This window comes from Mugil cephalus, chromosome 2 (genome assembly GCF_022458985.1).
Source record: "Mugil cephalus isolate CIBA_MC_2020 chromosome 2, CIBA_Mcephalus_1.1, whole genome shotgun sequence".
Lineage (NCBI taxonomy): Eukaryota > Metazoa > Chordata > Actinopteri > Mugiliformes > Mugilidae > Mugil > Mugil cephalus.
The window spans coordinates 30,500,469-30,528,217 of NC_061771.1; the positions used below are offsets into that span (position 1 = coordinate 30,500,469).

The window sequence follows — 27,749 nt, forward strand, 5'->3', positions numbered from 1 at the left end:
ATCATATGAGATCCGTCTTCTCAGCACGTTAGTAACCTTCTAGTAGCATGATGCTATGATGCAGCTGACACATGTAGTTTGTTTCCAACCAATGATGATTGACACCACTTTTAGCCAATCATTTTCTTTTGCCAAACTTTTGTTAGACCAGATGTCTTACAATATTGGACAGTAGACAAATAAGCATCGGCTTGAGGCGGTATGACCAGCCTACACCTGAGTCAACGTGTGGATATGAACAAACCACTTGTCTGTAAAGGACTCACGGTCGTTCCTTCCCCCCGGTGACGATGAGTCCGTCTCTCAGGGTGGTGTACATGGTGAAGACAGGACCACTGTGGGCCTTCGCCACCACCCGAATCAGGAAGTGCTCCCTCCAAACGAACACATCTCCGTTGATAGCACCAGTGAACGTCAAGTTGTTCTGGACGAGACGAACGCAGATTTACCACAAATTCATGAAGCAATCATTTATTTGAGAGAAGAGGAGCTTTTACAATCTCTTACAGCACCAAACGCGACAGACAGCATGGTCTGCATCCGGCCGTCCTCCACCGAGCCGATCACGCCTTTCTTGTACATGAGCGAACCTCCGACCAGAGTCCAGAACTTGATGTGTTTGATTCCCACCGACACAAACTGGGTGTCAGAGTCAGGTCTGAACTCCACCACAAAGATCCGCTCGGCATGGCCCCCTTTACTGGTCACCTTGGTACCTGAGAGATAAACCAGCGGTCAAATAGATTCTCACATATGGTGTTAGAGCAGAATTTTCTACATCAGAAGATTTCCACACAAGTCCTCACAGTAGGCAAAGAGAAGCAAATTGAGATTATTATTAAATTATTATTAAGAAAATTATTATTAAGAAACAATAATTTGTTCATATCTGGGAGGTGCTAAACTATGGGAACTCTTGTGTCGGGTGTGTGAGTCTGTGAGCTCCTTGTAACTAAATGTTTATGGTAACAGCTGATCAGTGTCGACAGCAGCTTGAAGGAATCTGATCCCATTCCTCAAAACAGAACCAGTTCAGCTCTGAGATGTTGGTGGTTTCCTCTCATCAACTGATGCTACAAAATTTCTATTGGATGAAGGTCAGGACTTTGACTTGTTCCTAAACATTCATCTGGTTCTTCTGGAGAACCACTGGTGTTCTTGGGCTCCTTGTCTTCCTCCATGACCCAGTGTCTCTTCACATTCAGCTCATGGACTCATGTCCTGACATTTTCTTCTTTTCAGAGTTCACTGGTAGAATTCACAGTTCATTGGTCCATCAATGATGAGCAGATGCAGTAGAACAGGCCCAAACCAGGACATTAGCGCCCCCATGTTTCATGGAGGGATGAGGTTCTGATGCTGGAATGCAGAGTTGGTTCATCTCCAAACATTTAAACAAAACTATTCTACTCTGGTCTCATCTGTCCACTAAACATTGTCCCACATGTTCTTTGTGGACAGAGAGCAGTGTCTTTGGTTGTTGAGTGGATTCATCAACATTAACATCAGCCAATGTGAGAGAGGCCTTTAGCTGCTTAGAAGTTCCCCTGGGTTCCTCTGGTTCCTCTGGTTCCTCTGGTTCCTCTCCCACTATGATGGAGTGATGTTTGTTGGTGGACCACTCCTGTGGAGGGGAACAGTCGTCTTCAATCTGTCTGACTCTCTGCGGATTAATTGTGTCTTCCAGACTCTTTAGAGATGGTTGTGGAACCTTTTCCAGCCTGATGAGCAACAACAACTCTTTATATCTGAGCTCCTCACGAAGCTCCTTTCATCTGTTGTCATCATACACTTCGACGCAAACATGTGTTGTGAAGATGGAGACGGAGACAAATCCCTGATTTATAGAAACTAAACCAGGAACTGAACCAAACATCAGTCTCATCACATTGATGGAAACACTTCTGAACACATGGACTCTGGTTTAACCTTAAAATTAACTTTTAATCCTAGAGATGCACCTCACAGATATAATAATGTAATATTGGCTCATTTTCAGAATTAACAAAAGTATAATACTTCTGTTTCATGTGTTTGACTGTGTTCTCTATAGCTACATTCAGGACTTCATCCACTGATGTTTTGATGTTTTTTCAATTGAGAAGGACACAAAAAATTGTGGCTCCGTAAAATAAATAAAATAAATATTCATTTTTTTTTGTTTGTTTTTTAGTGAGTTCTGCATAAATAATACAGCTCTTATTTTACTATTAAAGAACTCTTAGGTACCTTCCTGCCACCTCCACACTGTGATGGTGTGTTCAGGCTCCACCCCCACAGACAGCAGCAGCTTTCCTGTAGCGCTGAAGTTGACGTAGCCGACACCTTTAGCGTGTGAACAACGCAGAATGGATAGCGTCTGCTTGGTCATGGCGTCCCACACATGGATGGACGGGGCAAGGCCTGCGAGAAGAAACCAAAAACGTAGAAACCACGGCCGAACACAAGCAGTAAGAAGCTCAGGTCCTTAACATCCAAAGAACCATGGACAGGAACCTGAGGTATGACCGGTACCCCTGGTACCAAGGAACTACCGGACCTAGGAGGCTGCAAACCCTGCTAGCAAGGAACCCTTGACCAAAGGCCTTCAGATAGTCAATGGGCCAAACAGTCGTCAGCATCCTTACAACTGTGGAACCAATGACTTCAATAACCAAAATCGTGGGTTTCACAGACCACTGCTACTACACATCCCACAAATTGTGCTCACCAAGGACCAAAATCGTTTAGATAACCACGGATACAAAGCTCAGGATCAAAGGATTCAGGTATAGACATGCACACAAAAATTAAGGAACCAGGGAACGATGGTAAGAAGAGCAAAAGGAAGTCAGAAAACCAAGGAATCAAGGCATCAAAAACCTGTTAAGACTCCAGATACAGTGGTCCCTTGTACCAGAGGTACAAAACTGGGACCTGGGGTAGCGAGGAAGCCGTGGAACCCAAAAAAAGAGGGAACAAATGGAAACACAGAACCATGGAATCAAGGTGCAAAACATCAAGTAATGAAGAAACAAATGAACTGAAGGGGAACTGGAGATACTGAGTATCGGGTGGAACAAGCTAAGATTCATGAGTTCAAGGAGAAGGGGGCAGGTAGGGGCCAATCCATGGACGCTTAAAGGATCATTCACTACTTTCATTTTTAGGACAAGGTGTTGAGGAGACTGGTGTTGACATGCTGATCCAACAACTGCTTCTACTGTAGGTCAAACCATGTTCACTCACTCACAGCAAAGGATTCATCTCTTTGGCCACGATCACACAGGACATCTATTATTTCTAAAGTCAAATTTACCCGACCCACAGACTCCAAACCAAACCAAGCGAGGAAAGGATCAGGACAATTCAATGAGAACCTAAGCACCAGTTAACAGGAGCTCAATGATCCGTCCTGAGCTGAGACCCGTGTGATTGTGGCTATAAAGAGTTAATGTGCCGTCACTGGATCACAGCACTATGCCTCATACGTTCAATCATAAATACGACATATTCAAGCAAAACGAACCCAAACAGCCTCTGAATCAGTCACAGACACTAAACACTGTCAACATCCAGCTCAGCTACTTTAACATGCTGCCAAGACAAGTCTGACGTCCTACTACCATGCCCCCACTAATGTGGAGGAATCTGAAAACACCTCTAAACCACGGGTTGTAAAACCACTGGACGCCATGACAGCTCCTCTAACCTCCTGGGAACCAAGCTTTTGTTTGGAATTGCATTTTTAATCTCTCCAAGGTATTTGGGATTAGTAGGAACTAAGAAATATAAAAAGTAAGCATCATATTTGAACTAGAAGTAGTTTTTGTGGAGTATCTGTGGACAGAGGCATTATTTCACTGTATAAAGTCAAAGATGTGTACCAAAATATAATAATTGTTTATTTAAATATCTGAACGTGGCTGTGCCAGAAATACAAACAATGAAGTCCCTACGTCCTCAAACGAGTACTTGCTAAAAAGCAACATAGCTTGTTAATATAGACAGAATTTGTTACATTTGAATCTTTCAAAACCCACCACCATACCACTCTAAATGTTCCTTTTGTTGTATACATGGATTTGTTGTACATATGAATATATTTTTTGTATATTTTGTATATTTAAGTGTGTATATCAGTATGTTTACACTTATTTCATTTTATCTTATTTATTTATTTTTTTATGTAACAACACCAAGTCAAATTCCTTGTATGTACAAATATGTTTGGCAATAAAGTCTTTTCTGATTCTGACTCTCATGAGATATCAAACTAGAAAAGTTAATAAGCATAAATTTATTTTTAGTGTCAATTAGTGTATTGACCCTTTGCTACCACTAGATGACAGACAAAGGTGTCTCCTTATGAGGACAACAGGTGCAGAATAAGTTGCCACAAATCGAAAACACAATGTCCCCATATGAGGACGCCAGGTCTCAGGAGGCTAAAGTGAAGCCAAAGCAAGAAGAGCTCCCCCTGGTGGTTGGAGGCTGCAGTATAGGTCATAAGCCCCACCCACTCCATGTTAGTGGGTGGGACTTGGGCCAAACTAAAACACTAAAATACATGTCACATACATTTTGTAAAGTTAATATAAGGCTATGATATCTACGTTCAAGAGTCAATTTCTTGTTTCATTTTAATCATTTAACTAAACCTATAAAAACAGGAAGTGACATCATTCACACTAAAGAGTTTAAGACTCGACAACCAGTCATTAGAGAGACTGAAACACAACTGAACACCTATCTGTTGGAGAATGAAGCCGTTGGTTTCTCTCAACGTCTTCACAGCTTAAACTCCCTTTACAGTAGGCGTGATTATTTACATGTTGTATTATTATACCGTGACGTAAAAGTGTTTTCATCTTAATCCACATTAGTGCAGACATGGACTCTGACAGTCAGAGGACGAGCTACGAACAGACCTGAGCAGGATCCTGACTGCAGATACTCACCCGACACTTCAGCCTCTACAGAGACACCAGCTGGTTAAACTCTCTCCAACAGTAATGTGAATGGACCAGTGATGAGTGATGAGCAAGGTGAGCGCAGACTTACCTGGCAGGTCAGTGGCGTCGCCTGGTGATGAGGTGACAATGAGGAAGCAGTGGAAAAGAAAAGAGGTGCGATGGGCAGACAGCAGCCAGATCATGCATGACAACAGCAACATGGAGGTTCATTAAATACACACGAGTCTAAAGCTCAGCTGGAAAACTAGCTTCAACTACAGCAGAAATAAAGACAGATGGGTCAGGGTTCCCGGGCATGTTAGCATGTAAGCGCTGTTAGCTTAGGACACAGATCATGCTTGGGCCCCCTCCTCCTACATGAGAGCCACAGACCGGAGGAAAAACAAATCTAAAGTTTTAAATGAGCTAATTAAGTGACTAACATTGCCTCGTTAGGGCTAATTAAGTGGCTAACATCACCGTGTTAGGGCTAATAAGGTGGCTAACTTCATCTTGTTAGGGTGAATTAAGTGGCTAACATTATGGGTAACACAGCAGCTAACATTATCTTGTTTAGGCTAACATGGCACCTAATGTTAACTTGTTAAGACTAATTACATGGCTAACATTAGCTTTGTGGGTAAAATAACAGCTAACATTATCATATTATTATTATTATATCTTCTTTAGGTTAATGTCAGACTGTTTATGCTAACATCACTACTTTTATCGTCTTCTATGTTACCAATCAGAAGTTTTGGGTGGGGCTTAATGTGGTCAGTTTTGCTTCAGTTACCATTGTGAAAACACCGTTAGCTTGTTAAGGCTAATGTAGTAGTTAACGTTACCTTGATTAGGCTAACTAAGCGGCTAACATTAGCTTGTTCATGGGTAACATAGCAGCTAACATTATCATATTATTATGATACCTTCTTTAGGCTAATGTCAAACTGTTTTTGCTAATATAATAACTCTCATCATCCAATCAGATCGTTTGTGGGTGGGGCTTAATGTGGTGATGGACAGAGTAGCAACAGTAGTCATAGACGTCATCTGAGCACCATGTAGTTTCCAACCAAATGTCTCTGATTGGTTGGAGGACTATCCAGTTAATGCAGAGATATTTGTTTTTCCTCCAGATATGAACAGACTCCAGTAGAAGTGAGTCTGGATACAACAGTAAAACTTTTTTTTGGTTCCTGGTTCCATTATTCATCACTGGACTCCGAGCTGAGATGAGGGAACTCACCGATCTGCCCGGTGGCGATGATGTTTTGGTATTTGGGATGTTGATTGACAGTCAGACAGAGGATGTCGTCCGTGTGCTCCAGGTAGAAACTCTGAGTTCCTGTCCAGACAGGAAGTAGGAAGAGTGAACTCAACAACAGTAAAAACAACAACAGGCCGCTCGTTGGTCTTCTGATTGGTCCATGTTATAACCAGAAGGTTTTCAATAGTTTTTTATGGGAACAGACTAAAACCTCTGTACTGTGTGTCTAACCTGGCAGCTAGGGATGTAACGAATTACCGCTTTGACTCAGAAAATCAGTTTTGATTTAAAAGTAGAGTTCATACACGGACTCCTGAATCAGTCTGAATGTAGCTTGAACTGGCCAATGGCCCGATTACAAACATATAAATGGATTTAATCCAAAGTGTGGAATAACTTTGGATTTTACAAGAAGAATGGAGCGCTGGATAAAAGCGCTGCCATGTGCAAAGAGTGTAAAACTGCATGTAAGTACACCGGTAGTACGACAAATGTCCACGCTCACTTGATGCAGACGCATTTTAATTGACTGTCATTCTGTTTTCAGACGGCCACTTTATGTTCTATGAAAAAACAGAACAAAAGATGTCTTGAACTGTTACGTTCTGCCTCACTAGCTCAATGTGTCTTGATCTGTAGGGTCACATGGTCGTAAGGCCTGACTTAAGAGTGTCACTGACCAGCGGAGAGGTTCTGGATGACCACGGCAGCGGCGGTGTGGAAGATGATATCAGCGCCGTCGTTGAGGTAATGCAGGTTGTTGCGACAGTCGAAGCCTCTGTAGCCGAAGACGTGCTCCAACACCAACTCCTGACAAACAGAAACAGACATTGGTGGCGACGTGTCGACCGGGCCGACGTCAAACCGACGACTTGTACTGACCTCCACCACTTTCTTCTTCTTGGTCACGTTGTTCTTCAGCAGTTTGTCCGGCAGCGGTGCAGCTCGGCTCACAGGAGGCCTGAACACAAGGATTAGCATTAACCCTCTGTGGGGCAAGGAACCATATCTGGTAACTTCATCACGTTTCATTCAGCCAATCAGAGAAGGCGAAGGAAACATTTTCAGGTCTAATCAGGGTCTACTGATTTATTAGGAACCATGAAGAAGAAGAGGCGTCTAATCGTAATACAGCCCAGTAACCAGTAACAGAAACAGCAAAAAGAGACAAACTGTATTCATCCAGGCTAGGGAAGGGAAGTCTCCATGGTTACGGCCACCGAGGGGCAAAAAGTGACAGACGATCATGGAGATTAGCAGCATTAGTTTGAATCACAGGATTTAATAGCAATATTAAATAATATTTAATATTTAATATTGTAAAATTAATATAAAAATGGTGAAAAGCTGTTGTGTGATTCACTGAACCAACAGATTTGAAAAGCAGCAGAGATATATTTTATATTTTTACCGATATCTGCCAAAGAAAAGAGAAGTAAATGGATCACTGCATTAGAAGAAGCAACTGGAATCCAGACACAGAAACCTGGTGTTGTGGTTCACATTTAGTGTCAGATAATATTAATTTATGCTGCACTTTTTGATGAAGTCAAACCTTAAGTTACTTCTTAAGTTTAGTTATGTAAACTAACTGAGGTTGAAACTGAGGTTAATCCACTTTTAAAAATCCATACTAGTCTGTGAGGATCATTGTTGAGTCCATTTGTCCTTAATTTGATGTGATAATCCCCATTTTCCCGATCTCTCTGTATTTACTGATACATTTCACTGTGTTTTTGACACTGAGGGGGGGCAGTGATGTCAGTACATAATCTCTATAGTTGCTGCTTTGCTATATTTATATATGATGATGCATTTTCATTCAGTTTGAAGAAGACTGTGCAGATTCTGTGCAGTCTACAAATCTGTCTCTTTCTTTAAAAAAAGTAAAAAAAAGTTCACAAAAGTAAAACAGCGTTCTTACGTCCTACAGTATCACTCTGGGCTTGAATGTATTTCTGTGAGAGCCCTATTAGGTGTTAATACAGCGTCTGAGCTGGTTACCTCTCCTCCACTGGAAGCTCTCTGTGCTGCAGGTGTGGTTTGGTTCCCGACATGTTCCTGATGCTGGCGGAGTAGATCTTGGTGACGTAGTCCACCCCCTTCTCCCGGGCCACGTCACTGTCGTAGCCTGGAAACACAACAAAGCCCGTCACCTCCAGTCTCAAAGAGCCTGGCTCAGAGACTCTGGATGAAGAAGTGTTGGTGTCTGAGAACGTCTAGATCCAGACTGAGGAGCTACAACTAATGTCTGATGACAAAAAGAACTATGAGCAGCCAGGAGGTAACGAGACAAGACGCGACTAGAGTGTTAATTTGAAAAATGACCGTTCCCGTCAAATTAGGTGAAAGAATCTGACATTAGAAGAAGCATCAAGTAGCATCTGATATTTATTTAGCCTCCATCAGGGCCAGCAAGTTACCTATGGAGATAAAGAACTCTCATTAAAAGTTACTGTTTTACTCTATGTGATGTTACTGCCTTCTGTCTTTTTACTACATATTTAATCAGTGGATTAAATATATAATAGAGTGGATCAGCATTTAGCATTCAACTAAAACTGTCCATAAATATAGTTCCTGCAAAGAGTCCTGGAAAACCTACTCTTATCAGAGACTTTGTTGGACTGACTTCAGTTCTAAGTTAGTTTTTTTAATTATGTCTTTAACTGTGTGGTGTTGTGTTGGTGTTGAGTTTAACTTTTTTTTTGTGCCTGTTTTTAAATTGTAAATTTGTTTTTGTGAAGCACCGTGTGATGTCGATTTGAAAAGTGCTATAAAAATGTGTAAAGAAAATGGAACAATCCTGCAGAAAAACCTATTCGAGACTGGAACTGGATTTTTTATGTGTTTTTCTTCACGATTTTTCCATTTTGTTTTAGTCTCTGTTTCCTTCCCAGTGCACCACTGGTTTGGGGGACCCCAGTGGTGTTCCAGCCTTTTTTGTTTTCTGAAGATTATTATTATATTATTATTGTGTATGCTACCACTTTTATCTGCAGGGAAAAGTATTAGAACCATGAGAAAAAAATTAGAGGAGGTAGATTTTTTTTCATCGTGAACCCTGTCTGTTCTTAAAAGTAAAAAAAAAGAAAGAAAAGTATTTGGTAAATCTGTACTGCAGTTTCATTTGTGCTAATAATAAATAAACACTGATCCAGGAATATGAGCAACATCTTCCAGGCTCTTTGTTTTGATCCTCTGCGTTTGTTGGTTGCTACCTCCGTCCTCCTCGGTGTCGTCGTCCGACTCCTCGCTGTCCACCGCTCTGCTCTCTTTGTGACCCGTGGGCTCTCTGGTCCAGATCATCAGCGCCGTGTCGGCCCCGCCCACCGACAGCAGCATGGAGTCGTCGTTGGACCAGCGGACGTTGGTCACGTTGGTGCTGTGACCCACGTACTTCTTAAACTTGGCGAACTGACCCTGCATAACAGGAAACGGGAGCAGATGAAGGAGTTGAACAGTTTACGTGTAGCTAGTCCAGCTTGGACACCCGTCTCACCCTGGACGGGAAGCTGAAGAGTTTGAGGAAGCCGAAGTCGTCTCCGGTGGCCAGCAGTTTGCGGTCTTTGGTGAGCGAGGCGCAGTTAACGAAGCTGAGCGTCGGCCATATTCCCTCACAGGTTGGGCCCAGAACAGACGTCCAGCTCGCCCAGTCCAGCTTCTCAAACTGACCCCAACAGAGACAGAAACGCCCCTGATGAACCACATGTGAAATAAAACGAACCAAACCAGGAACCTGTGTTTGAGTTTCTGACCTCGGCCACACTGATGTTCTGTTTGCGTCCTCGCGGAGCCTCAAAGAACAGCTGCTCCTTCGCGCCGGTGTTGACCTGCATCAGTTTACCTGTAGAGGATAAACCACCAGGAAAAGTCTTATTCATTCATTCATTCATTCATTCATTTTCTGCAACTGCTTTACTGTGGACTAACATGGGCTAACATGCTAACAGCATGTCAGCACGTTATCGGAGATGCTGACAGTTTGACTAGGCCTCTTTTGCATTTCTTCAGTTTGTTTGGGTCTTTGATGTGATCAGATAAGCGTGTTTCTAAAGTTCTGTTTGCAGTCCCGGCACCTAGCATAGCAAGCTAATGTTCGGCACATTATAAGTTTGTACTGAGTTTTGACAGTGGATGAGATATTTAACCTTGGACCCAGCCTAACAGTTAACTTGTATAGTTTGCAGTTACCATCTATTGCTAACAGTTAGTTCTGAACTGCTTGCAGTTAGCCTCTTTTGCTAACAGTTAGTCTGTATTGCTAGTAGTTACCATCTATTGCTATCAGTTAGTCTGTATTGGTAGCACTTAACATCTATCGCTAACAGTTAGTCTATATTGCTAGCGGTTACCATCTATCACTAATAGTTAGTCTGTATTTCTAGCAGTTAGCCTCTTTTCCTAACAGTTATTAACAGTTAGCCTGTACTACTAGCAGTTAGCATAGCAGCAGTCCAGGTGTGTTCACCTCTGGAGTCCCAGTCGATGTGAGTGATGTAGCTTCCAGCCCCTTTACAGACGCCGACTCTCTTACTGGTCAGGACGTTGTAGATGTCCACAAAGGAATCATGTGAAGCCACAGCCAGGTACTTCCCTGCATCTGAAACACAGACCACAGTCTTCAGCGACTGACCAATCACCTTCATCGTTCCTACCTCTGAGATGGTGAGTTCAGGCACCTTGGGAGAACCGGATGTCTGAGATGAGCTCCCTGCGGTGGTGGAAGGTCACCATGTCCTCCAGCGTGTCGGCGTTCACCACCAGGAAGCTGCCGTCATTCAGACCGACAGCCAGAGCTTTACCGTCAGGAGAGAAGGCACAGCACCGCCCCCCTGACAGGTGACACAGGTAATAATAACGACATTTAATTACTAATTTATACTGTATTGATTCCTGCTGTTTGACCTGTCCTTCCATTCACACATAGGTGCTTGCAGCCATGGACATGGAGGGAGGTGAACCTGGGATCCAAGCTGCACCTAACCATTACATCATAGAACCACAGATCAAGTACTTACTGGATCTTTACTCATCTTACCTTTCTTGAGTTTGCGGACGGCAACCATGCGGTGATTGGCTGACAGCTCCCAGATCCTCAGAGTTTTGTCATCACTGACGGTGGCACAGACAGGAAGTAGAGGGTGAGCCGCCAATCCCCACACCTCACCCTCCATGTGACCCTGAACACAATGCATCACACACACACAGGTTTACGACGGTATCTGTGGACAATCAAGTCATCCAGATAAGACAGCTGATGATGTTGGAGGGGTTTGTGCATCTCTGTGACTCAGGGAACCGTCAGCACAGCATAAGTGAAGGCAACTCGTTCCAGGAGAGTCTCGATTTATGCTTCTGGAAAAGATCTACTGGGTTCCTACACTGGTGTTTATACTGGTGTGTTGGATGCAAATACTTAGGCTGTACCTAGCATAGATAGATTGTACATAGTGTACCTTGTGTAGTGTACCTTGGCTGTAATAGTGTACCAAGGCTATAACTAGCATACTTGGCATGTACCTAGTGTACCTAGGCCATATCTAGCATATCTAGCATACCTAGGGTATACCCAGCATACATAAGTTATATACCTTGCATAGTATATCTAGGCCATACCTAGCGTGTACCTAGGCTGTATCTAGCATACGTGGCATATCTCACATATCTAAAGTGTACTTAGCATATTAAACGTACCTGGAGTGCATCTAGTATATCTAGCATTTCTAACGTACCTAGAGTGTACCTAGCATATCTAGCATAGCTAACGTACCTAGAGTGTACCTCGCATAGCGTATTTAGGCTATACATAGTGTACCTTGTCTTTATCTAGCATGTACCCTAGGCTGTACCTATCATATCCACATAACCCAGGGTGTACCTAGCATACATAGGTTGTACCTTGTGTAGTGTATCTAGGCTATACATCATGTACCTACTATAGCTGGCATATCCAGTGTACCTAGGGTGTACCTAGCATAGTTTGCGCACGTAGGCTGTTCTTAGCGTACCTCTCCCATAGCTAGTGTTCCTAGCGTACCTAGAACATAGCTCAGACTGTGAACTCTAGAGTCAAACCCTTAGAGTCGAGGTTGGACTGGTTTACTAGGATTGCCATTTTAAAAAGTTCACGCTAGGGTGTCGACACCAACTCTCAGACTTTTTCTCTGAACGTCTGACCTGAACCAGCAGGGTCATCGGGCCGCTCTTGTCGATCTCCAGGATTTCTCCGTTCTTCGTTCCCAGCAGGATGTGTCCATGACCCAGAGTGATCGCTCTGATGGATGGGTTGTCCTCCAGCAGCAATCCTGCACAGAAGAAGACAAACGTAAGATGCCACAGAAAAAAGTTCAGACCTGAAATAGTCCAGAGTCGTGTCTAAATCTGTCTGAATCGTGGTCGAAGGTGAGTCTGTGAAACCTTTAGAGGACGGGGACAGGGCGGCTCTCTTGATAGCGTATGTCTTCAAACACCTCTCAAACATGTCGTCCCAGAGCTCCACGATTCCGTCCTTGCCACCCGTCACAAAACCCTGGACAGTGAACGCAGCACGGGTAAGCAGAACGTTATCACATTTATAGATGGATGAGTGATGGATGGTAGAGGACCTTGTCCAGGGAGCACATGGCGAACACAGGACCGTCGTGGGCCTTGATGGTCTTGATGAGTGTCGTGTCTCTCCAGATGTAGACGTCTCCGTTGGTGGCTCCAGAGAAGACCAGGTCCTCAGACCGTCCGTAACTCGCCGACATCATGGTCTCCTGCTTCCCTAGGTTGCCAAAGATACCTCGTTTGAAGGTCAGACCTCCTCCTGGAAGGATGGGAACAAACATCCGTCATGTAAACATCTACAGTGGCACGTCTGGTATGTTCCAGGTCAACATCAAGAGAAGAAAACGTCTGTCGACCTGAATGCTGCCAGAACTTGATGTGCTTCATGCCCACCGTCACCAGTTTGTCCATCCTGAAGGGATTACTCTTCACCACAAAGATCTTATCTTTATGGCCCCTGCAGGAGAGACAAGTCTCATTAGTTTAAACTCGAACAACTAATCAATGAACATGTGTTTCAGATTAGATCAGCATCAGATTCAGATGCTGTAGTTCATCTGATGAGAAGATAACTCTAACAGTAGTAACCAGACTGAAAAGAAATTTGGATTTGGGTGCTTCATCTGGGTGCCAGTGAATGTTTAATTAGCTTAGCCCCATTAGCTCTATTGCAACAAGGGACGTAACACCTGGAATTTGATTAAACATCTGATGACACATAGCATTTTATTTAAAAACTGAGAAATGTACTATCTCTACACAGACTCCACCCCACTGCTATGGAAATTATGACAGTTTGTTGTGAATTTTATTTTATATTGGTTCATTTATTTCCTAGTCTTAGTGGTATTAATGTTATTTAAATATGTTTCTATTCTTGAAGTGTTGTTTTAAAAGTGCCAGTTTGGCACCAGGATCAGATAAAACCTCAACGATACCCATCCCTAGATCCAGGTGAGTCTACCTGGCCTTGGCCAGTCTCTCTCCTTTCTTCCAGTCCCAGATGACGATGGAGTGAAACTCATCAATTCCCACTGAGATCAAACTCTTCCCGTCCACTGGGAGACAAACAAGAGACACAGAGACAAGGGTGGTAATTTAGAAATGACAATAATGTTTAGATGGTGTTGAAGACCTATACTTTTACAAAGTATAGGTTACAAATTTTGGGATGACCAATAACCAATGACGTGTACCTGTAAAGTCCAGGGCACACACTCCTTTGCTGTGATGTCCTTTAAGGAGCGACAAACACTTGAGAGTCTGGATGTCCCAAACATGGACAGCCGGGTCTCTGCCCACCTGAACACACAGAACCAATCAGAATCAGTCTCCATCTGACAGTGCCGCTCTGCTCTGATTGGTCGGACATACCTGTGCAGACGCCACGTAGTCTTTTAGCGGGTGGACGGCGAGGCTGAGGATGTCATCGTCGTGTCCGAGGTAAAACCTTTGACTGTGCTGCATCCGGTTGTAGACAACGGCGACGGCGGCCACGTGGTACACCACCTCCCCCGTCTGACTGTAGAACAGGTTGTTACGACAGTCGAAACCCCGGTACCTGCACAGCCCCGCCACAATAAAGGTCAGATGACTGAAGTTTTCACGTTTGGTTTCACTTTTAGAGATCGGCTTCTGTTTTTACCCATGAACAAACTGCAGGCGAAGCCCCTCCTCTGGAGCTTTCTGTCTTTTCAATGAACCAATCAGTTTCTTCCGGAGCTGCGGCAAGTCCTCCTTATACACCTGCACACAGAGACAGGTGAGTCAGACAGTCAGACAATTCTCTGTCAACAGACTCCTGTGTTTGGTTGTTTCCTGGTCACCTGACGTTCGTAGCTGGTCTGAGCTTCCTGTTCGATGTCTGAGTCAAGTTCTGGGACATCGGACAAGTCTGAGTCGGACTCACCGCTGTTGGAGTCGGCGTAACCCTCTGAAGACACAAACCAGGAAAATACTTGTTACGAGATAGCTACACCTAGTTTTTAGATGATCTCAGCTATAGCGGTAAATTGTATTTTGTGGTGATGTAGGGGTATGAACGAAGTGTCCTTTTTTATTTTTGCTTGCACTGGATAAATCCTGGTAAAACCTGGTTTATATATCAACGTTCAGTGGTACTTGTTGGTGTTACCTTGGAGCAGCGGCTCCAGAACACCGTTCATGACACCCTCAGGTAAAAACCTCCACTGGAAGACGGCGTGGTCGGCGCCACCAGTGCTGACGACCCACTGCAGATCGTTGGACCAGCGAACGTTGGTAACGTGGGCAGAGTGACCGATATACTTCTTGAATTTGGCTCCTGAAATAAAAAAAATGCAACAAGAATCCAGTTAAAGATGAGTTATCAAACTTCTGTAAGAGAATAAAATTTAATGGATCAATCCCCCACACGTCCTGTTTTCATTACAAACATTTTGCTACTAGGAACTAAACTCTGACCCCGATTCCTCTTGGCAAAATTGAGGTATAGTTCCTGTAGCGTAACAGAAATCACAGACCTTTCTTGAGACAGGGGAACCTGAAGAGTTTTACGAGGCCGAGGTCATCGCCAGTCACCAGCACCGCACTGCTGTAGTTAGCATCCACAGAGTTCACATTGATGATGTTGGAGTATTTGGGCCAGATACCATTCACCTCCGGTCCAACAACACCGGTCCAGGTCATCCAGTGGATCCCCTTGGCCTCCTCTTTAGGGATCAGCTTCCCCGCTGAAAGGAAAAGCAATGAGATAGGTGAGTCACCCAGTCATGACAGGTGGGTCGCAGGTCTAGTGCCATTCTAAAGGTAGGTCTTTTGTTCTCTTGCCAGGTAAGACAGTTAAATCCAAGTCTCGTTACAGATCTGGACAGGTAAGTCAAGTCCCAAATGTAGGTAGGTGAGTCTCAGCACATGTTAAGTCCCAAGTCCAGACCAAAACGCAGACACGCTAATGTCTAGTCCTAGGTCTAGAACAAAACATGGACACCCTAAAGTCTAGTCAATACCCTGAAGTCCTCTACTAGGTCTAGACCCTCATCCATCCAGACCAGTACCTGGCATCCTGTAGAAGAGTCGCTCTCCGGCGCCGTCATTGGTTTGCAGGAAGCGGCTGTCGACTGACCAGTCCAGGTGGGTGATGAAGGAGGTGGAGCGGCAGCACTCCCCCACCTTCTTATAGCGCTGGGCGACGGCGTAGACGTCCACCAACCCGTCATTGGACCCCACGGCCAGAAAGGAACCGTCTGGAGAGAACTTCAGCTCGTGGATCACTTCCTTTCTGTCCTTGATGTGCACAACCTCCGTCATGTCCCTGAAGAAAAACGTCGATTACCTCGTGATCTCCAGTTCAAACGTCCACAAATAAAATAGCATCAACTAATGATCATTGTGAAACTCATTGATCACCTGACACGGAGCACGGTGAACGACCCATCTTTCATCCCCAGAGCCAACTGAGAACCGTCGTTGTTGAAGGAGACACTTCGGACCGACTCTTCCATGTTACAGCGAGCTAGAAGGGTGTGGTCAGGGAGACTCCACAGCCTATGAGACGAACAGGCGAGACAGAGTGGTGAGAGACAGATGAGACAGACAGACGAGAGACAGACAGGTGAGGGTTAATCAGACCTGACGGAGTGGTCGTCACTTCCGGTGACGGCCACCGGCTGCTTGGGGTGCAGGTCCAGAGCCCAGAGTTCTCCTTCACTGTGTCCCTGCATCAACAGAACCGGTTTGTCCCGGTCTCGGACCATCACTTCAAAGATCTCGCTGTCCTGAGTCCCCGCCAGAATCCGGTCGGCCTTCCAGCAAACGCTGCGTATTGACAGACCTGCAACAGGAAACACATCCTCAGACCGGGACCGGTGGACGTCCAGGTATGTCAGCCTCTCCCTGTCCCACAAGACACCCGTGTCCCAGGGGACGTCCAGACCTTTGTAGCCCTGCTCGGCTTCTCTCAGGTCAATCTTGGTGATGGGTTTGAAGTCGACGTCCCACAGTCGGATGCAGCCGTCTCGTCCTCCAGTGGCGAATCCCTCCTCACAGGCGTGCATGCTGAAGATCCCCGCCTGGACAGAGATGTCCCATCAACTCAAGACAAGTCAAAGTTCATTGGATTAAAGTACATTTAAAAACATCCTCAGTCGAACTAAAGTGTGTAGAAGCACACCAAAGCACAAAACTCCTCCACCCCTACGCCCAGTCATGGTCCCTGTGGTCCATAGACAAGGACCTACTTTCTGAAAACCTTTGTGGATAGGGCCTTCTGTGCAACTGCCCCTACCCTATGGAACAATTTACCACATCACATCCATTCTGCCTCCTCTGAAGTTCAAATATCACCTGAAAAAACACCTCTGCTCTATGACCTGCTCACCTTTATATATATATATATATATATATATCAACAATCCCCATCAATGCGAAACAAATAAATATGAGCTAAAATAGGCGATAAAACATCAAATAAAACAAAGTAAAAGTGATAATAAACTGATTCATAAATTCAAGATATCCTGCTCAACTTGGCCAGCGAGAAGAAATGGGTTTTCAATAATGATTTAAAATTCTCCAAACTCTGGGCGGCTTTGATATGAAAAGGTCGGCTGGTCCAGAGTCCAGAGTTTAGGGACCACTACCGAAAAGACTCTTATCACCTCCGGTACTGAACCTGGATTTGTAGGAGGTCCAGTAGCAGCTGGTCTGTTGATCTCAGAGCTCTGGCTGGAAGTAGTTCAGATGAATAAGATGGTGCTCAGCCTTTAAGATTCTTAGGGCCTCATTTACTAATATCCCAAATAAGAGGTGCTAAATCGCATCCACGCGGTTATAGATTGCACGTGTTGTTGGTTTGTGTGTTGCTATGATTGTATGCACCATGGAATTGGAGGTGCTAGTGCAAGAGGCAAATAAGAATATTTTGGAGTTACATAAAGAAATATTAACATAACCAAGGGTAACGCAATATGGGAGGCAAGGTCAGTATTCTGGGTAAACAAGAAACTGGATGAAATTAAGTAGAGATTGCAACACACAAGAATAAGAACAAAAAAGGAAAAAGTGTCTCATAATAAAACCTCAGCAAATAAAACAAGTGGCTCCAAAGTGACATTGCTGAGTAGGTGATATGTCCCAATGATTTTTGCTTCTGTCATTCCAAAAATGTTGACGTGAGCAGAAAAGATTTGTTCTCTCCGTTGTCTTTCTCCTCCTAACAACAATAACCTCCGCTGTGTCAGTTAAGACTTTCCAACGCGCTAAATATAGGCACAAAAAACTGTCACCGCAATCCCTTTCGGTTTTGGTAAATCACGGTGCGTACACTAAATAATCTATTTGCATCTTCTCCCCCCAATATTTTCTTTGTGTCTGCATATTCATTAAAAGCCAAACGCATTAACTGCACCGCGCTTGTTATTTTGCCCATTTGACAGACGCAACTCTTAGTAGATCAGCTTCAAGTAAATCAAGCCCTGAAAAAACAAGTAATACAATTTTAAAGTGAATCCTAAAATGGACATTAGGCCAGTGTAGGGAGGCTAGTACCAGTGACCCCAGAGCCTAGGGACACAAAGACCGATAATGAATGTGTTACCCCGTGAGCAGCCTGGACGGTCCGGATCAAACTGACTCCTCTCCAGACGTAGACGTCTCCGTTCAAAGCGCCGGAGTACGTCAGCTCGTCTTTGGCTGCGGAGACACACAGGATGGTCTGGAGGTCCCCCGTCTTCCCAAAGATCCCTCGCTTCGGGGTCAGAGCGTTCCCACATAGTGTCCAGAACTACAGAGACCGGACAGGGAAGACAGACAGGTCCAAGTGACCGACATCCGGAAACCCCGGCGGTGTGAGGTGTTTATTGTGTTCATTGTGATCCCTGTTAGCTGCTGTACATCAGCCGCTAATCTTCCTGGGGTTGTGTTCCTGGATACTTGTCTGTGTCTCACCTTGATGTGTTTGACTCCACAGCTGACCAACCGACAGGACTGGACTGGGTCCCAGCAAATGTCAAAGATCTGTGGGTTGTGAAATTAATTAGGTGGGTAGGTAGAGAGGGAGGGAGGTACACTACAGGCCAAACGTTTGGAAGCAACTTCACGTTTCTGTTCACAACGTCTTCCTTAAACACCAGCATGAGTTTGTATTTACTCCATGATCAGACTTTGTTTTTATTGATTTCATTTTCCTTGGTTAACCTGATGAATAAATGCCAGCAAAAGAAAAGAAGAAGGGCTTAGTTTTAGTGAGAGAAGATTTGTGAGAGTCACAACTTTAGTGCAAAAGTAAAAGAAAAAATCACAGTTTACATTATTCACTTCATTAACTCTTTGGTTTTTGAGAGTCTTCACACAAATATCTCTTGTGGAACGAATGCCTCGTATATGTCATGATGTTGTTTAAGCAAAGTCTAAGCAAGAAAAGCTCAAATACCTGATAATTACAGTAAAAATGTCGTCTTATATATAATAACCAATGAAACTATGATCTTTTATGTACAAATCTGACCTTGCTTCCAAACTTTTGGCCTGTAGCGTAGGTAATTAGGTCTTTGTTGTCACTCAAAAATACACCAACTGGGGAACACACGTGAACGACATTTCGTTGCAAATGGCTCAGCAATGCTTAACGCTTAAGCAACAAGTTCTTACAAACTGAATAAAAGTGTCTAGAAGCCAACAATTAACAGTAATGAGTTGTGTGAGAATAAGAACACTGCACCGGAGGATTGTCAAACTAAAGCAGCTGAATGCTCATGGGGGAGGAGTCCTACTCTGTCCGAGTGTCCCGTCGCCGAGGCCAGGACTCGTCCTCTTCTCCAGTCCCAAACGGACACCGTGTTCTTGGCGTCCAAACCGACCGAGGCCAGTCGCTACGGCAACAGACACCAGACAGAAAACTTTACTCAGAGGCTCAAAGAGGCTCAACGTAAACCACAGAACCACAGAATGGGAGTTCCTCAGGGAAGCATCATGGGCCCACATGTGTTTACCAACATACGGAGTTTATAAATTCATGGTAGACTAGCTTAGCACAAACACTGGAAGCAGAGGGACGCTAAGCTAGCAGTTTCTTTTGCCTTGTTTTCTGTAAGAGAAGTTGGCTCATGTGTTTATTAGTGTCTGCATTAAAGAAACATTAGTTGTGGATTTGTCTCTTTTTGTGGTTGTTTTGTGCCTTTTGTGGTTGTTGTTGTTGTGTCTTTGGTGTTAATTTGTGTCTCTTTGTAGTTGTTTTTTTTTTTGCCTTTTTGGTTTTGTTTTGTCTCTGTGGTTTTGTCTTATTTTTTGTGGCTGTTTTGCGCCTCTTTGTAGTTGCTGTGTCTCTTTGTGGTTGTTTTGTCTTTTTTGTGGTTGTTGTTGTGTCTTTGGTGTTGTTTTGTGTCTCTGTGTAGTTGTTTTTTTTGCCTTTTTGGTTTTGTTTTGTCTCTTTGTGGTTTTGTCTCATTTTTTGTGGTTGTTTTGTGTCTGTTTGTAGTTGCTGTTTTGCGTCTCTTTGTAGTTGCTGTGTCTCTTTGTGGTTGTTTTGTCTTTTTTGTGGTTGTTGTTGTGTCTTTGGTGTTGTTTTGTGTCTCTGTGTAGTTGTTTTTTTTTGCCTTATTGGTTTTGTTTTGTCTCTTTGTGGTTTTGTCTCATTTTTTGTGGTTGTTTTGTGTCTGTTTGTGGTTGTTTTGTGTCTGTTTGTAGTTGCTGTTTTGCGTCTCTTTGTAGTTGCTGTGTCTCTTTGTGGTTGTTTTGTCTTTTTTGTGGTTGTTTTGTGTCTCTTTGTGGTTGTTATGTGTATGTTTGTGGTTGTTGTGACATCATGAAGGGGCGTGGTCCTACCTGTCCATCAGAGTCGAAGGCGAGACAGGCTACTCCGTGGGTATGGACGTCTCTCAGGATGGAGACAGTCTGCATGGCGTAGGTGTCCCAGATACAGATGTACGGGTCTTTGCCGACCTGACCTGTGGCCACCTGGATCTTATCTGGATGGATGGCCAGACTGGGACACAGGAACAGAGACAGAGATGGAGACAAAGACAAAGACAGACAGACATAGAGACAAAGACAGAGACGCTGATCAGTCCTGTACTAAATGCTGAGTTCAGAGACAGCTGCTGACAGATGTGAGCTGAGCTGTGATTGGCTGACGCAGCGTTTAAATAATAAACACACGCGTTTCCATCCTGGTCCTTCAACAGGTCTGAGACCACGTCATTATGGTGGTTCCCAACCTCAGGTCCTGGTCCCTGGAAAAGGTCACCAGGTGGATGTGAGGGGTCAGGTTTAAAAGTTCAAATTTTTGGTTCTGGTAATCCAAACGGAGCGTGTGACGGAGACTCTGAGAAAAGGCCCCGCCGCCAAATACGTAACTACAGCCCTGATTACCCGCCTTATTTTGTCTTCACTCTAACTCACAGTTCAGGCTTCTGCGTTAAGTTGACGCAGTGTCATAGCTGAACATATGTTAGTCTGGGGTTCTGGTAGCACTTGGGCTAACGCATTAGCTTCCCTCCTACTCAGCCACTGTCCTGTGTCTGTTCTCAGTAGCAGCAACATTGTAAATAAGAAGCAGTCAACTCTCCTCTCGTTGGACAATGTCAACAAGTTAGTTCGTCTTAGTAGCAACGGGGACACATTAATGTGGACAAATGTTGGTTTAAAAAAAATAGACACAAAAAGTTGTTTAGTTGAAAATGCACTAATAATAATATTATAAAGGATGATTTACCATCCACACCCACTCACCTGATGATGTCATCATTGTGCCCCAGGTAGAACTTCTGGGTGTGCTCCCGGGTGTTGTAGACCACACCAACCCCTGCCACGAAGTACACCACCTCTTTACCGGCGGTGTAGAACAGGTTGTTGCGGCACTGGTGGCCCCTGTAGCCGTGGATCCACTCCAGCCGGAGCTGGCACCGAGGAGCCGTTTTATCGGACATGATAAATCTGGAAACGTCCCAGTGCAGGAAGTCTGATGAGTCCCCAGCAGGGGAACAGTCTGCTGCTGCTAATGCAGCTGGAAGCTGTAGTCCATCACTGTAGTCCCTTTAGTAACTACACTTCCCATAATTCCACACGGCTAGCTAAGGACAGCCAAGTAGCACAAACCGAGCAGGACATTCATGTCTTTTAATTTTTTTTTTTTTTTGAGAATGAGATCTGGTAACTTTAGCTCAGCTTTTTGTTTCTGGGACAAACATTTTAATTAGAAATATAATAATTTTAAAATATTTTTAAAACATGTCTAGTGGAATACGACATGATAAATGATAAGATAATAAGAATATATCTATTTTATCTAATCTAAAAAAAAAAAAAAAGTAAATTCAAACTGTTTTCTTGTACTGTAATTTTAGATATTGTTGATATTGTGTTCTGTCATAATATTATTTTTCTATATTAATATTTAGCCAGATCCTTTTATTAATTATTATTTTATTTGGCAGACCAGGTTTTAATGCAGGACCGTGATTTTAAGGTTTATCTCTTCATAGAGGAGTAAATTAATTAATTGATGACGGAGTCGTTGACAGCAGCAGCAGAAGGAAGGTCAGCGCCTCTCATTCAGACCTCCGTTAATAAAACCTCTGATTTAATTCCTCCGGTTGAGGCTGAAACCACCGGAGATCCCTCCGCCGTCTCTCCGCCGTTTCCAGCTCAAATCCGGGAGATTACGACGCCGATTTATCTCCGTCCTTCTGCCTCCGAGCGGCGGACGAACCCGGATCCGACACCGACCGCACCTGCCGCCGCAGACCGGCAAACGGAGACCCGCAGCACCTCCCCGGTTCGCAAACAGCCCGTAAAACCCAGAAAAAAACCGATGGAGGAGAGATGGAGTACCGGAGTAACGGGAATCCCAGAGATCACCGACCGCGTCAAGGCGGAAACCGCGTGTACGTCCACGTCCTCTCTTATATTTCAAAATAAAAGCCCCCCTCTTTGTGGCTGATTTGTATTAATCAGAATCAGAATCTCCTTATTGGCCAAATGTACAATGTACTCATGAATTTTACCTGGTGTAAATAAAAGTTAAATTAGAGAGGAAAAAAAGAAAGATATATACAATTTAGACAAGTTGAAAAAAATGGACATATTCAGCGAGTAGGCCAACTGACTAAATGTCTTTTTTAACTTAAGTATTGACTATAACTCGTTTTCAACCTCAGTAAAAGCTCTACATACACTACCAGGCCTAAAAAAGGTCACCCACAAGATTGGATGGAAAAGAAAAGGAGGAAAGGAGGAAAAACACATTAAGCAAACACTCAAGGTGTGTTGATATCCCTACTGGGCTTTATCAAATAAAAATAAATAAATAAATAAATAAATAAAAGATATTCCAAAGAGGACAAGGAGTAGTACAACAAGAGGAAGAACATCATCATCCTCTATGTAGCTGGTGTATCAGAGAAACTCAGGAAATTTTCAGGAAAAAAAGCAAGTTTATTTTAAAACCAATAATACACTTAGACAAAACTGGTCCATCCCCAAACACCATAAACAACAACACATGTAGTATATGATGTTCAATGCAATGAGGAATGTACAGGCTTGTACACTGGGGGAAGCAAATAACAAGATATGCATGTAGGACAGCCAGCTCATCAGGGAATGATTCCACCTACACCTGATGGTACAAAGGACACTTCTTTGAAGAGACGACAACGTTCAGATGTTAGCCAGAGAAGACAAATGGTTTGAAAGAGGATTAAAGTACGCTGTCTGTCAGATTGGGAAAAACCTTCTCTAAACGGAGGAGGTGGATTTATATGATCTGCCATCATTTACAATACAGTCTTAACTAATGTCCCTAAGATGTTTGGGTTCTGGAGCCATTGTTTAGTTGGGTTAATAGGTTGTTCAAGAACCGAGACACTACTCATTACATCAGTTAAGGGTAAATAACTTCTTTCCAAAAATCACAGTGATCTTTGTAGCATAGTTATTAAACAAAATATCTAAAGGTCTATTGTTGTTTACACGATTTATGTAATTACACGATTTAACAGTCTACGCATGTATAAACCCCTGAGGTTCTTTCGTAAGAATCGTAAAAAGAATCACGTCACCGTGTGACGATAATCGGGTTTTTATTTTGAAGGCCACAGCCCTGACTTCCGGTCTCGTTTTAACTCACCTGCGCGAGCTTCCCGCCTGTGTTAGAGCAGGTGCGGCCTCGTGAGGTCTGCGCTTGTAGCCGCGGTGCAATCTGGGGATGGTAGTGTTTTGAGCTAGAAGCTATCAGGAGACCAACCAGGTGGATATAAACAAGGGAAGTAGATTCATTTTCACGGCGATTTCGTTTTTTTTTTTTTTTTAATCATTTGTTTTTTAAATTAACTCATTTTAATTCACTTATTTCATAATACCTATTGAAATAATAATTGTTGTAAATATTGTGTATATAGTATATTGTGATTTGATCTATTTTTATTTTACTTTTTTGTTATATGTTATGCATGGTGTCCAGTGCCTGAGGGTTGCTACTGCAATACGGCCAAATTTCCAAGTTTGGGATAAAAAAACCATCTACCATTTTAATTCAGTACTCCTTGTAATCATTCTAATGCATGTTATTAGCTTCATTTCATTTTAGCTTCCCAACTGTAAACATGGCCGCCTGGTGGCAATGCAGACCAAAAGCTCCGCCCCCTCCATGCTAGCAAATGGGTACATTTAAATTGTATAATCCAAATGCTTCAAATACCACTTAAAACTTAATGTTTTTATTTATAACTAAGCTATAGCTAGCAAGACATGACACGACCAGAACAACATGGCTACATATTTAGCTTCACATCGTCCATCTTAATTTACAGTGTTGGCATAAAAGAAGAGCAGTAAGCGAAAGATTAAAGTTTAAAAGCTTTAATGACATCGCACATATTTGACAGAGAAAGAGAAGAGAAGTCTACAGGTGCAGTTTCATACATGAGTTAAGCTTTTATGATCTAACATCTGTTTAAATATTCAGCCTTAAACAGCTTCTTCTTCATTCCTATAGATGCAGGTCTGATTGTGCAGTAAGATGGCGTTAACTTCCATACATGTCGGATACGATAGATATACAGTGAAGCAACACGAGTATCAAAGAACGCAGCGCAGTGCCGACGACAAGCAAGCAGCCTTCGTTAGTCTGGAGCTCCACTTCCTGCTGTTTGCAGGACCACCTTCATTATTCACACTGAGCTTCGTTATCTGGAGCAGAAAACTGAGATCGAACTGAGACAAAATTAAAGAAGAACTTCAGGTGAGTTTTCAGGCGACGGTCTGACGAAGCATGCAGGTTTCTACATCACACTCCTCCTCGACTAATGGAAAAACGGCCTCAGAGCAGCGGAAGACAAAAAGGCAGAAACAATAATTAAAAACTAACTGTTGGTCCAATTTCTCGACGGCAGAATGAGAGGACGTCTCTGAGGACGAGCTTAAAAAAATAACCTGAAAGGTAGAAAAATAATAAACGAGTGTGGTCCCCGGAGACGACGAACCGATAGCCGTTTATCGTCTGCAAACAAAAAACATACCAGAATGGCGTTTAGGATGCCGTGACCACCACCAGATGGCGCCATTCACATGGAATTTACATAGTTTAAAGACAGCTAAAGACCTTCAGATGTAGAATGAAGAAGAAGAAGAATTAGAAGAAGAAGAATAGACCAACCAGGGGAACACAGGTTTAAATGTTGAATAATTTGCAGACGATGAACCGCTGTTACGTCACGACTGAAACTCTCTCGCTCTCTGGTGTTTACATTCGACCTGAGCGACAACTTCCTGTCACATGACGACCACAACATAAAAAACAAGAAAAGTAAATAATAAACGGCCCAACGCAGCGCTCTGGTGAAACTCTGCTGAGCTATTTTTTGTTGTTTTTTTTGTTTTTTTTCCTCAGGAGTCAACCTCTGCTCCGCTTCTTTTAAGAGGTCGGCCATGACGGCGGACCGCCCTCCGTCCAGACCTTCGCCGAAGAAGAATCTGAAGTTGAGTGGATTCATGGATGGAAGGTGTTGAGGAGCCAATGAGTGACTGGTTTGTTTGAGCAGGAAGAGTCGGAGGTTGACGGCTGGGGAAAAAAAAAGTTAAAAGTCGTCTTCATGGAGCTAAAACCTGAAGCAGATTCCAGTTCTGAGTTTCCAGTTGAAGGAGATGAGATGACGCGTTTGGATTCGTTGGGTTTCACCAAAGCGCCGCGTGAGTCACCTTCTACTGTTTCTTCTTGCTGAACAGACTGAAGCGTTTTTCCTTGTCCTTCTCTTTGTCCTTCTCCCTCTTGCCGGGACTCGACTCGGTGGCGAGCGTGACAGTGGCCGGGAGCGTCTGAGCCCGTCCCGACGCTGGAGTGCCTGGGTTGCTGACCTGGACGTCGGAGGGGCGGTCGGCAGCGCTGGAGTTCAAGATGGCCTGGATCCAGGTACTCATCTCCTCCTGCAGGGGGCGACACCGGGTCAGAAACTCACAACAACTCAGATTTAACCTCCTGAGACCCTGCGTCCTCATACGGGGACATGAGGTTTTAGTTTTTATGTGGCAGCTTATTCTGATTCATTTAGACCTGTTGTCCTCATAAGTGGAAGCATAGTAAAGGGTCAATAAGTTCATTCATTCTACAGTCGATCACAAGTGGAGAAGGCTCGGAACCTCATCATGTTCTACAGTTGAAACCTTTTTGCTTATGCTCTTTAACGTTTCTAGTTTGATAGGACACTTGCTTAGTATTCACATGCCGATAGTTGGATTCATTTACTTCCATTCATTTACCACGTTGGTCATTACCAACGGATGAACCATTTGGTATTAACGAGGGTAAAATGGCTTTCATGAGCTTTCATCAGTTTCTGGGATTGATCTCACCCTAGGAGTCTTTACCAGGATCTACTCTGAGGGAAATTATTAGAAAACATCAAGAATTTTCTTATAAGTTGGCCACTAGGAGCAGCTCTTTGAATCTTTAGGTCCACGGGCCCTGGATTCTACTGGAAGACAGGAATTAGACTCACTTCATCTTTGGCTTGGAACAGATACTCGTTTCCATCAGCGACTCTGAAAGAGAAGAGACGGAGAAGATGAAGATGAGGAGGACGCATCAGCTGGAGAACGTCACCCCTGCCTTGACTTCCTGTTCAGACCTATCTACCTGAGTTTGAAGACGTGCTTCTTCTTCTTGTATTCCGAGGCCACGTCACACAAGGCGTCCTTCAGGGAGACGGGGAGCTCGCCGTGGTACGGGATGCCCTGACCCGCCGCCTTGCTGTCCTTGTAGAAACCCATCTCATGGTTGTTGATGACACAGTACACGTTGTGCCACGACCTGCCAACCATAGAGCAGTGTTGATTGACCATTCACAATCATTCACAGTCACACCTAGGGTCAATTTAGAGTCAGCAATCAGCCTAATGAGCATGTCTTTGGAAGTGGGAGCATAAAAAACGTTTTTTATTGTAAAATGTGGAAGTTAAATAACTGATGGCGAAGGGGTGGGACTAGATACCGTAATGTCCGGATTAAAAGCCGCTACTTTTTTCACATGCTTTGAACACTTAATCAATGATGCGGCAAATTTATGTATTTTTTTTTTGTTTTTTTTAACACACTAACAAGCTTCATCCCGCCAAAACATTTAGCCTCATCACATCAGACCAATGAAACTACCGAACAGGTCACAGTGGACCAATGAACCTGAGAGAGTACCTGTTGGAGGCCTTCTTGTTGTGGCCCTCCCACTCGTGTTTGCGGTGCAGGAATCCCTCCTGCAGCGGGGGCGACTCCTGGTTCTTGGTGGGCAGCGTGGACGACTGGCTGCCCTTACTCTTCCGGCCCGAGGTCGGCGAGGGGGCGGGGCTTGTCTCCTTGGAGCTACGCTCGGCGACGCCGTTCACCAGATCTCCTTCCTCTGCGCCGTCCTGGGGAGATCAACGGTCTTTTAACCAGCGTCACTCAGTCAAACAACAAGGACTGTGGTGTTTATCAGGGCTCCCAAGTTTCACGCTACACCGGACGCAAGATAATTATCGTATTTGTA

At 43.9% G+C, this 27,749-nt stretch overlaps 2 protein-coding genes across 5 annotated transcripts in view; both read right to left on the reverse strand.

Annotated features, from left to right (window-relative positions):
• Positions 1 to 22,592, reverse strand: part of LOC125004035 (echinoderm microtubule-associated protein-like 6) — a 28,909-nt gene extending 6,317 nt beyond the window's left edge. The window contains exons 1-35 of one of the 3 annotated variants that reach the window (XM_047578362.1): positions 21,463 to 22,592; positions 20,557 to 20,716; positions 19,506 to 19,604; positions 18,682 to 18,750; positions 18,332 to 18,517; positions 16,670 to 16,805; positions 16,366 to 16,567; positions 16,144 to 16,281; positions 15,792 to 16,048; positions 15,258 to 15,467; positions 14,891 to 15,058; positions 14,583 to 14,689; positions 14,402 to 14,502; positions 14,131 to 14,317; positions 13,953 to 14,058; positions 13,721 to 13,814; positions 13,113 to 13,213; positions 12,813 to 13,015; positions 12,625 to 12,736; positions 12,385 to 12,512; positions 11,246 to 11,387; positions 10,887 to 11,039; positions 10,676 to 10,807; positions 9,963 to 10,051; positions 9,707 to 9,874; positions 9,426 to 9,627; positions 8,209 to 8,335; positions 7,087 to 7,165; positions 6,885 to 7,014; positions 6,184 to 6,282; positions 5,044 to 5,064; positions 4,941 to 4,955; positions 2,230 to 2,403; positions 508 to 716; positions 267 to 424 (exon numbers count right to left, since the gene is read on the reverse strand). In XM_047578362.1, the coding sequence (XP_047434318.1) occupies positions 267 to 424; positions 508 to 716; positions 2,230 to 2,403; positions 4,941 to 4,955; positions 5,044 to 5,064; positions 6,184 to 6,282; positions 6,885 to 7,014; positions 7,087 to 7,165; positions 8,209 to 8,335; positions 9,426 to 9,627; positions 9,707 to 9,874; positions 9,963 to 10,051; positions 10,676 to 10,807; positions 10,887 to 11,039; positions 11,246 to 11,387; positions 12,385 to 12,512; positions 12,625 to 12,736; positions 12,813 to 13,015; positions 13,113 to 13,213; positions 13,721 to 13,814; positions 13,953 to 14,058; positions 14,131 to 14,317; positions 14,402 to 14,502; positions 14,583 to 14,689; positions 14,891 to 15,058; positions 15,258 to 15,467; positions 15,792 to 16,048; positions 16,144 to 16,281; positions 16,366 to 16,567; positions 16,670 to 16,805; positions 18,332 to 18,517; positions 18,682 to 18,750; positions 19,506 to 19,604; positions 20,557 to 20,716; positions 21,463 to 21,659 (4,859 nt within the window). In that variant the 5' untranslated portion in view covers positions 21,660 to 22,592. The remainder of the gene's footprint in view (positions 1 to 266; positions 425 to 507; positions 717 to 2,229; positions 2,404 to 4,940; positions 4,956 to 5,043; positions 5,065 to 6,183; positions 6,283 to 6,884; positions 7,015 to 7,086; positions 7,166 to 8,208; positions 8,336 to 9,425; positions 9,628 to 9,706; positions 9,875 to 9,962; positions 10,052 to 10,675; positions 10,808 to 10,886; positions 11,040 to 11,245; positions 11,388 to 12,384; positions 12,513 to 12,624; positions 12,737 to 12,812; positions 13,016 to 13,112; positions 13,214 to 13,720; positions 13,815 to 13,952; positions 14,059 to 14,130; positions 14,318 to 14,401; positions 14,503 to 14,582; positions 14,690 to 14,890; positions 15,059 to 15,257; positions 15,468 to 15,791; positions 16,049 to 16,143; positions 16,282 to 16,365; positions 16,568 to 16,669; positions 16,806 to 18,331; positions 18,518 to 18,681; positions 18,751 to 19,505; positions 19,605 to 20,556; positions 20,717 to 21,462) is intronic. The other 2 variants (XM_047578363.1, XM_047578364.1) reach the window with 2 other exon arrangements.
• A 1,983-nt stretch (positions 22,593 to 24,575) lies between these two features.
• The window catches only part of sptbn1 (spectrin, beta, non-erythrocytic 1), a 33,811-nt gene continuing 30,637 nt past the window's right edge, over positions 24,576 to 27,749 (reverse strand). For both annotated transcript variants that reach the window (XM_047578360.1, XM_047578361.1), the window contains 4 exons: positions 27,419 to 27,630; positions 26,864 to 27,037; positions 26,727 to 26,769; positions 24,576 to 26,154 (listed from right to left, as the gene is read on the reverse strand). In XM_047578360.1, coding sequence (XP_047434316.1) covers positions 25,933 to 26,154; positions 26,727 to 26,769; positions 26,864 to 27,037; positions 27,419 to 27,630 — 651 coding nt within the window. In that variant the 3' untranslated portion in view covers positions 24,576 to 25,932. The remainder of the gene's footprint in view (positions 26,155 to 26,726; positions 26,770 to 26,863; positions 27,038 to 27,418; positions 27,631 to 27,749) is intronic.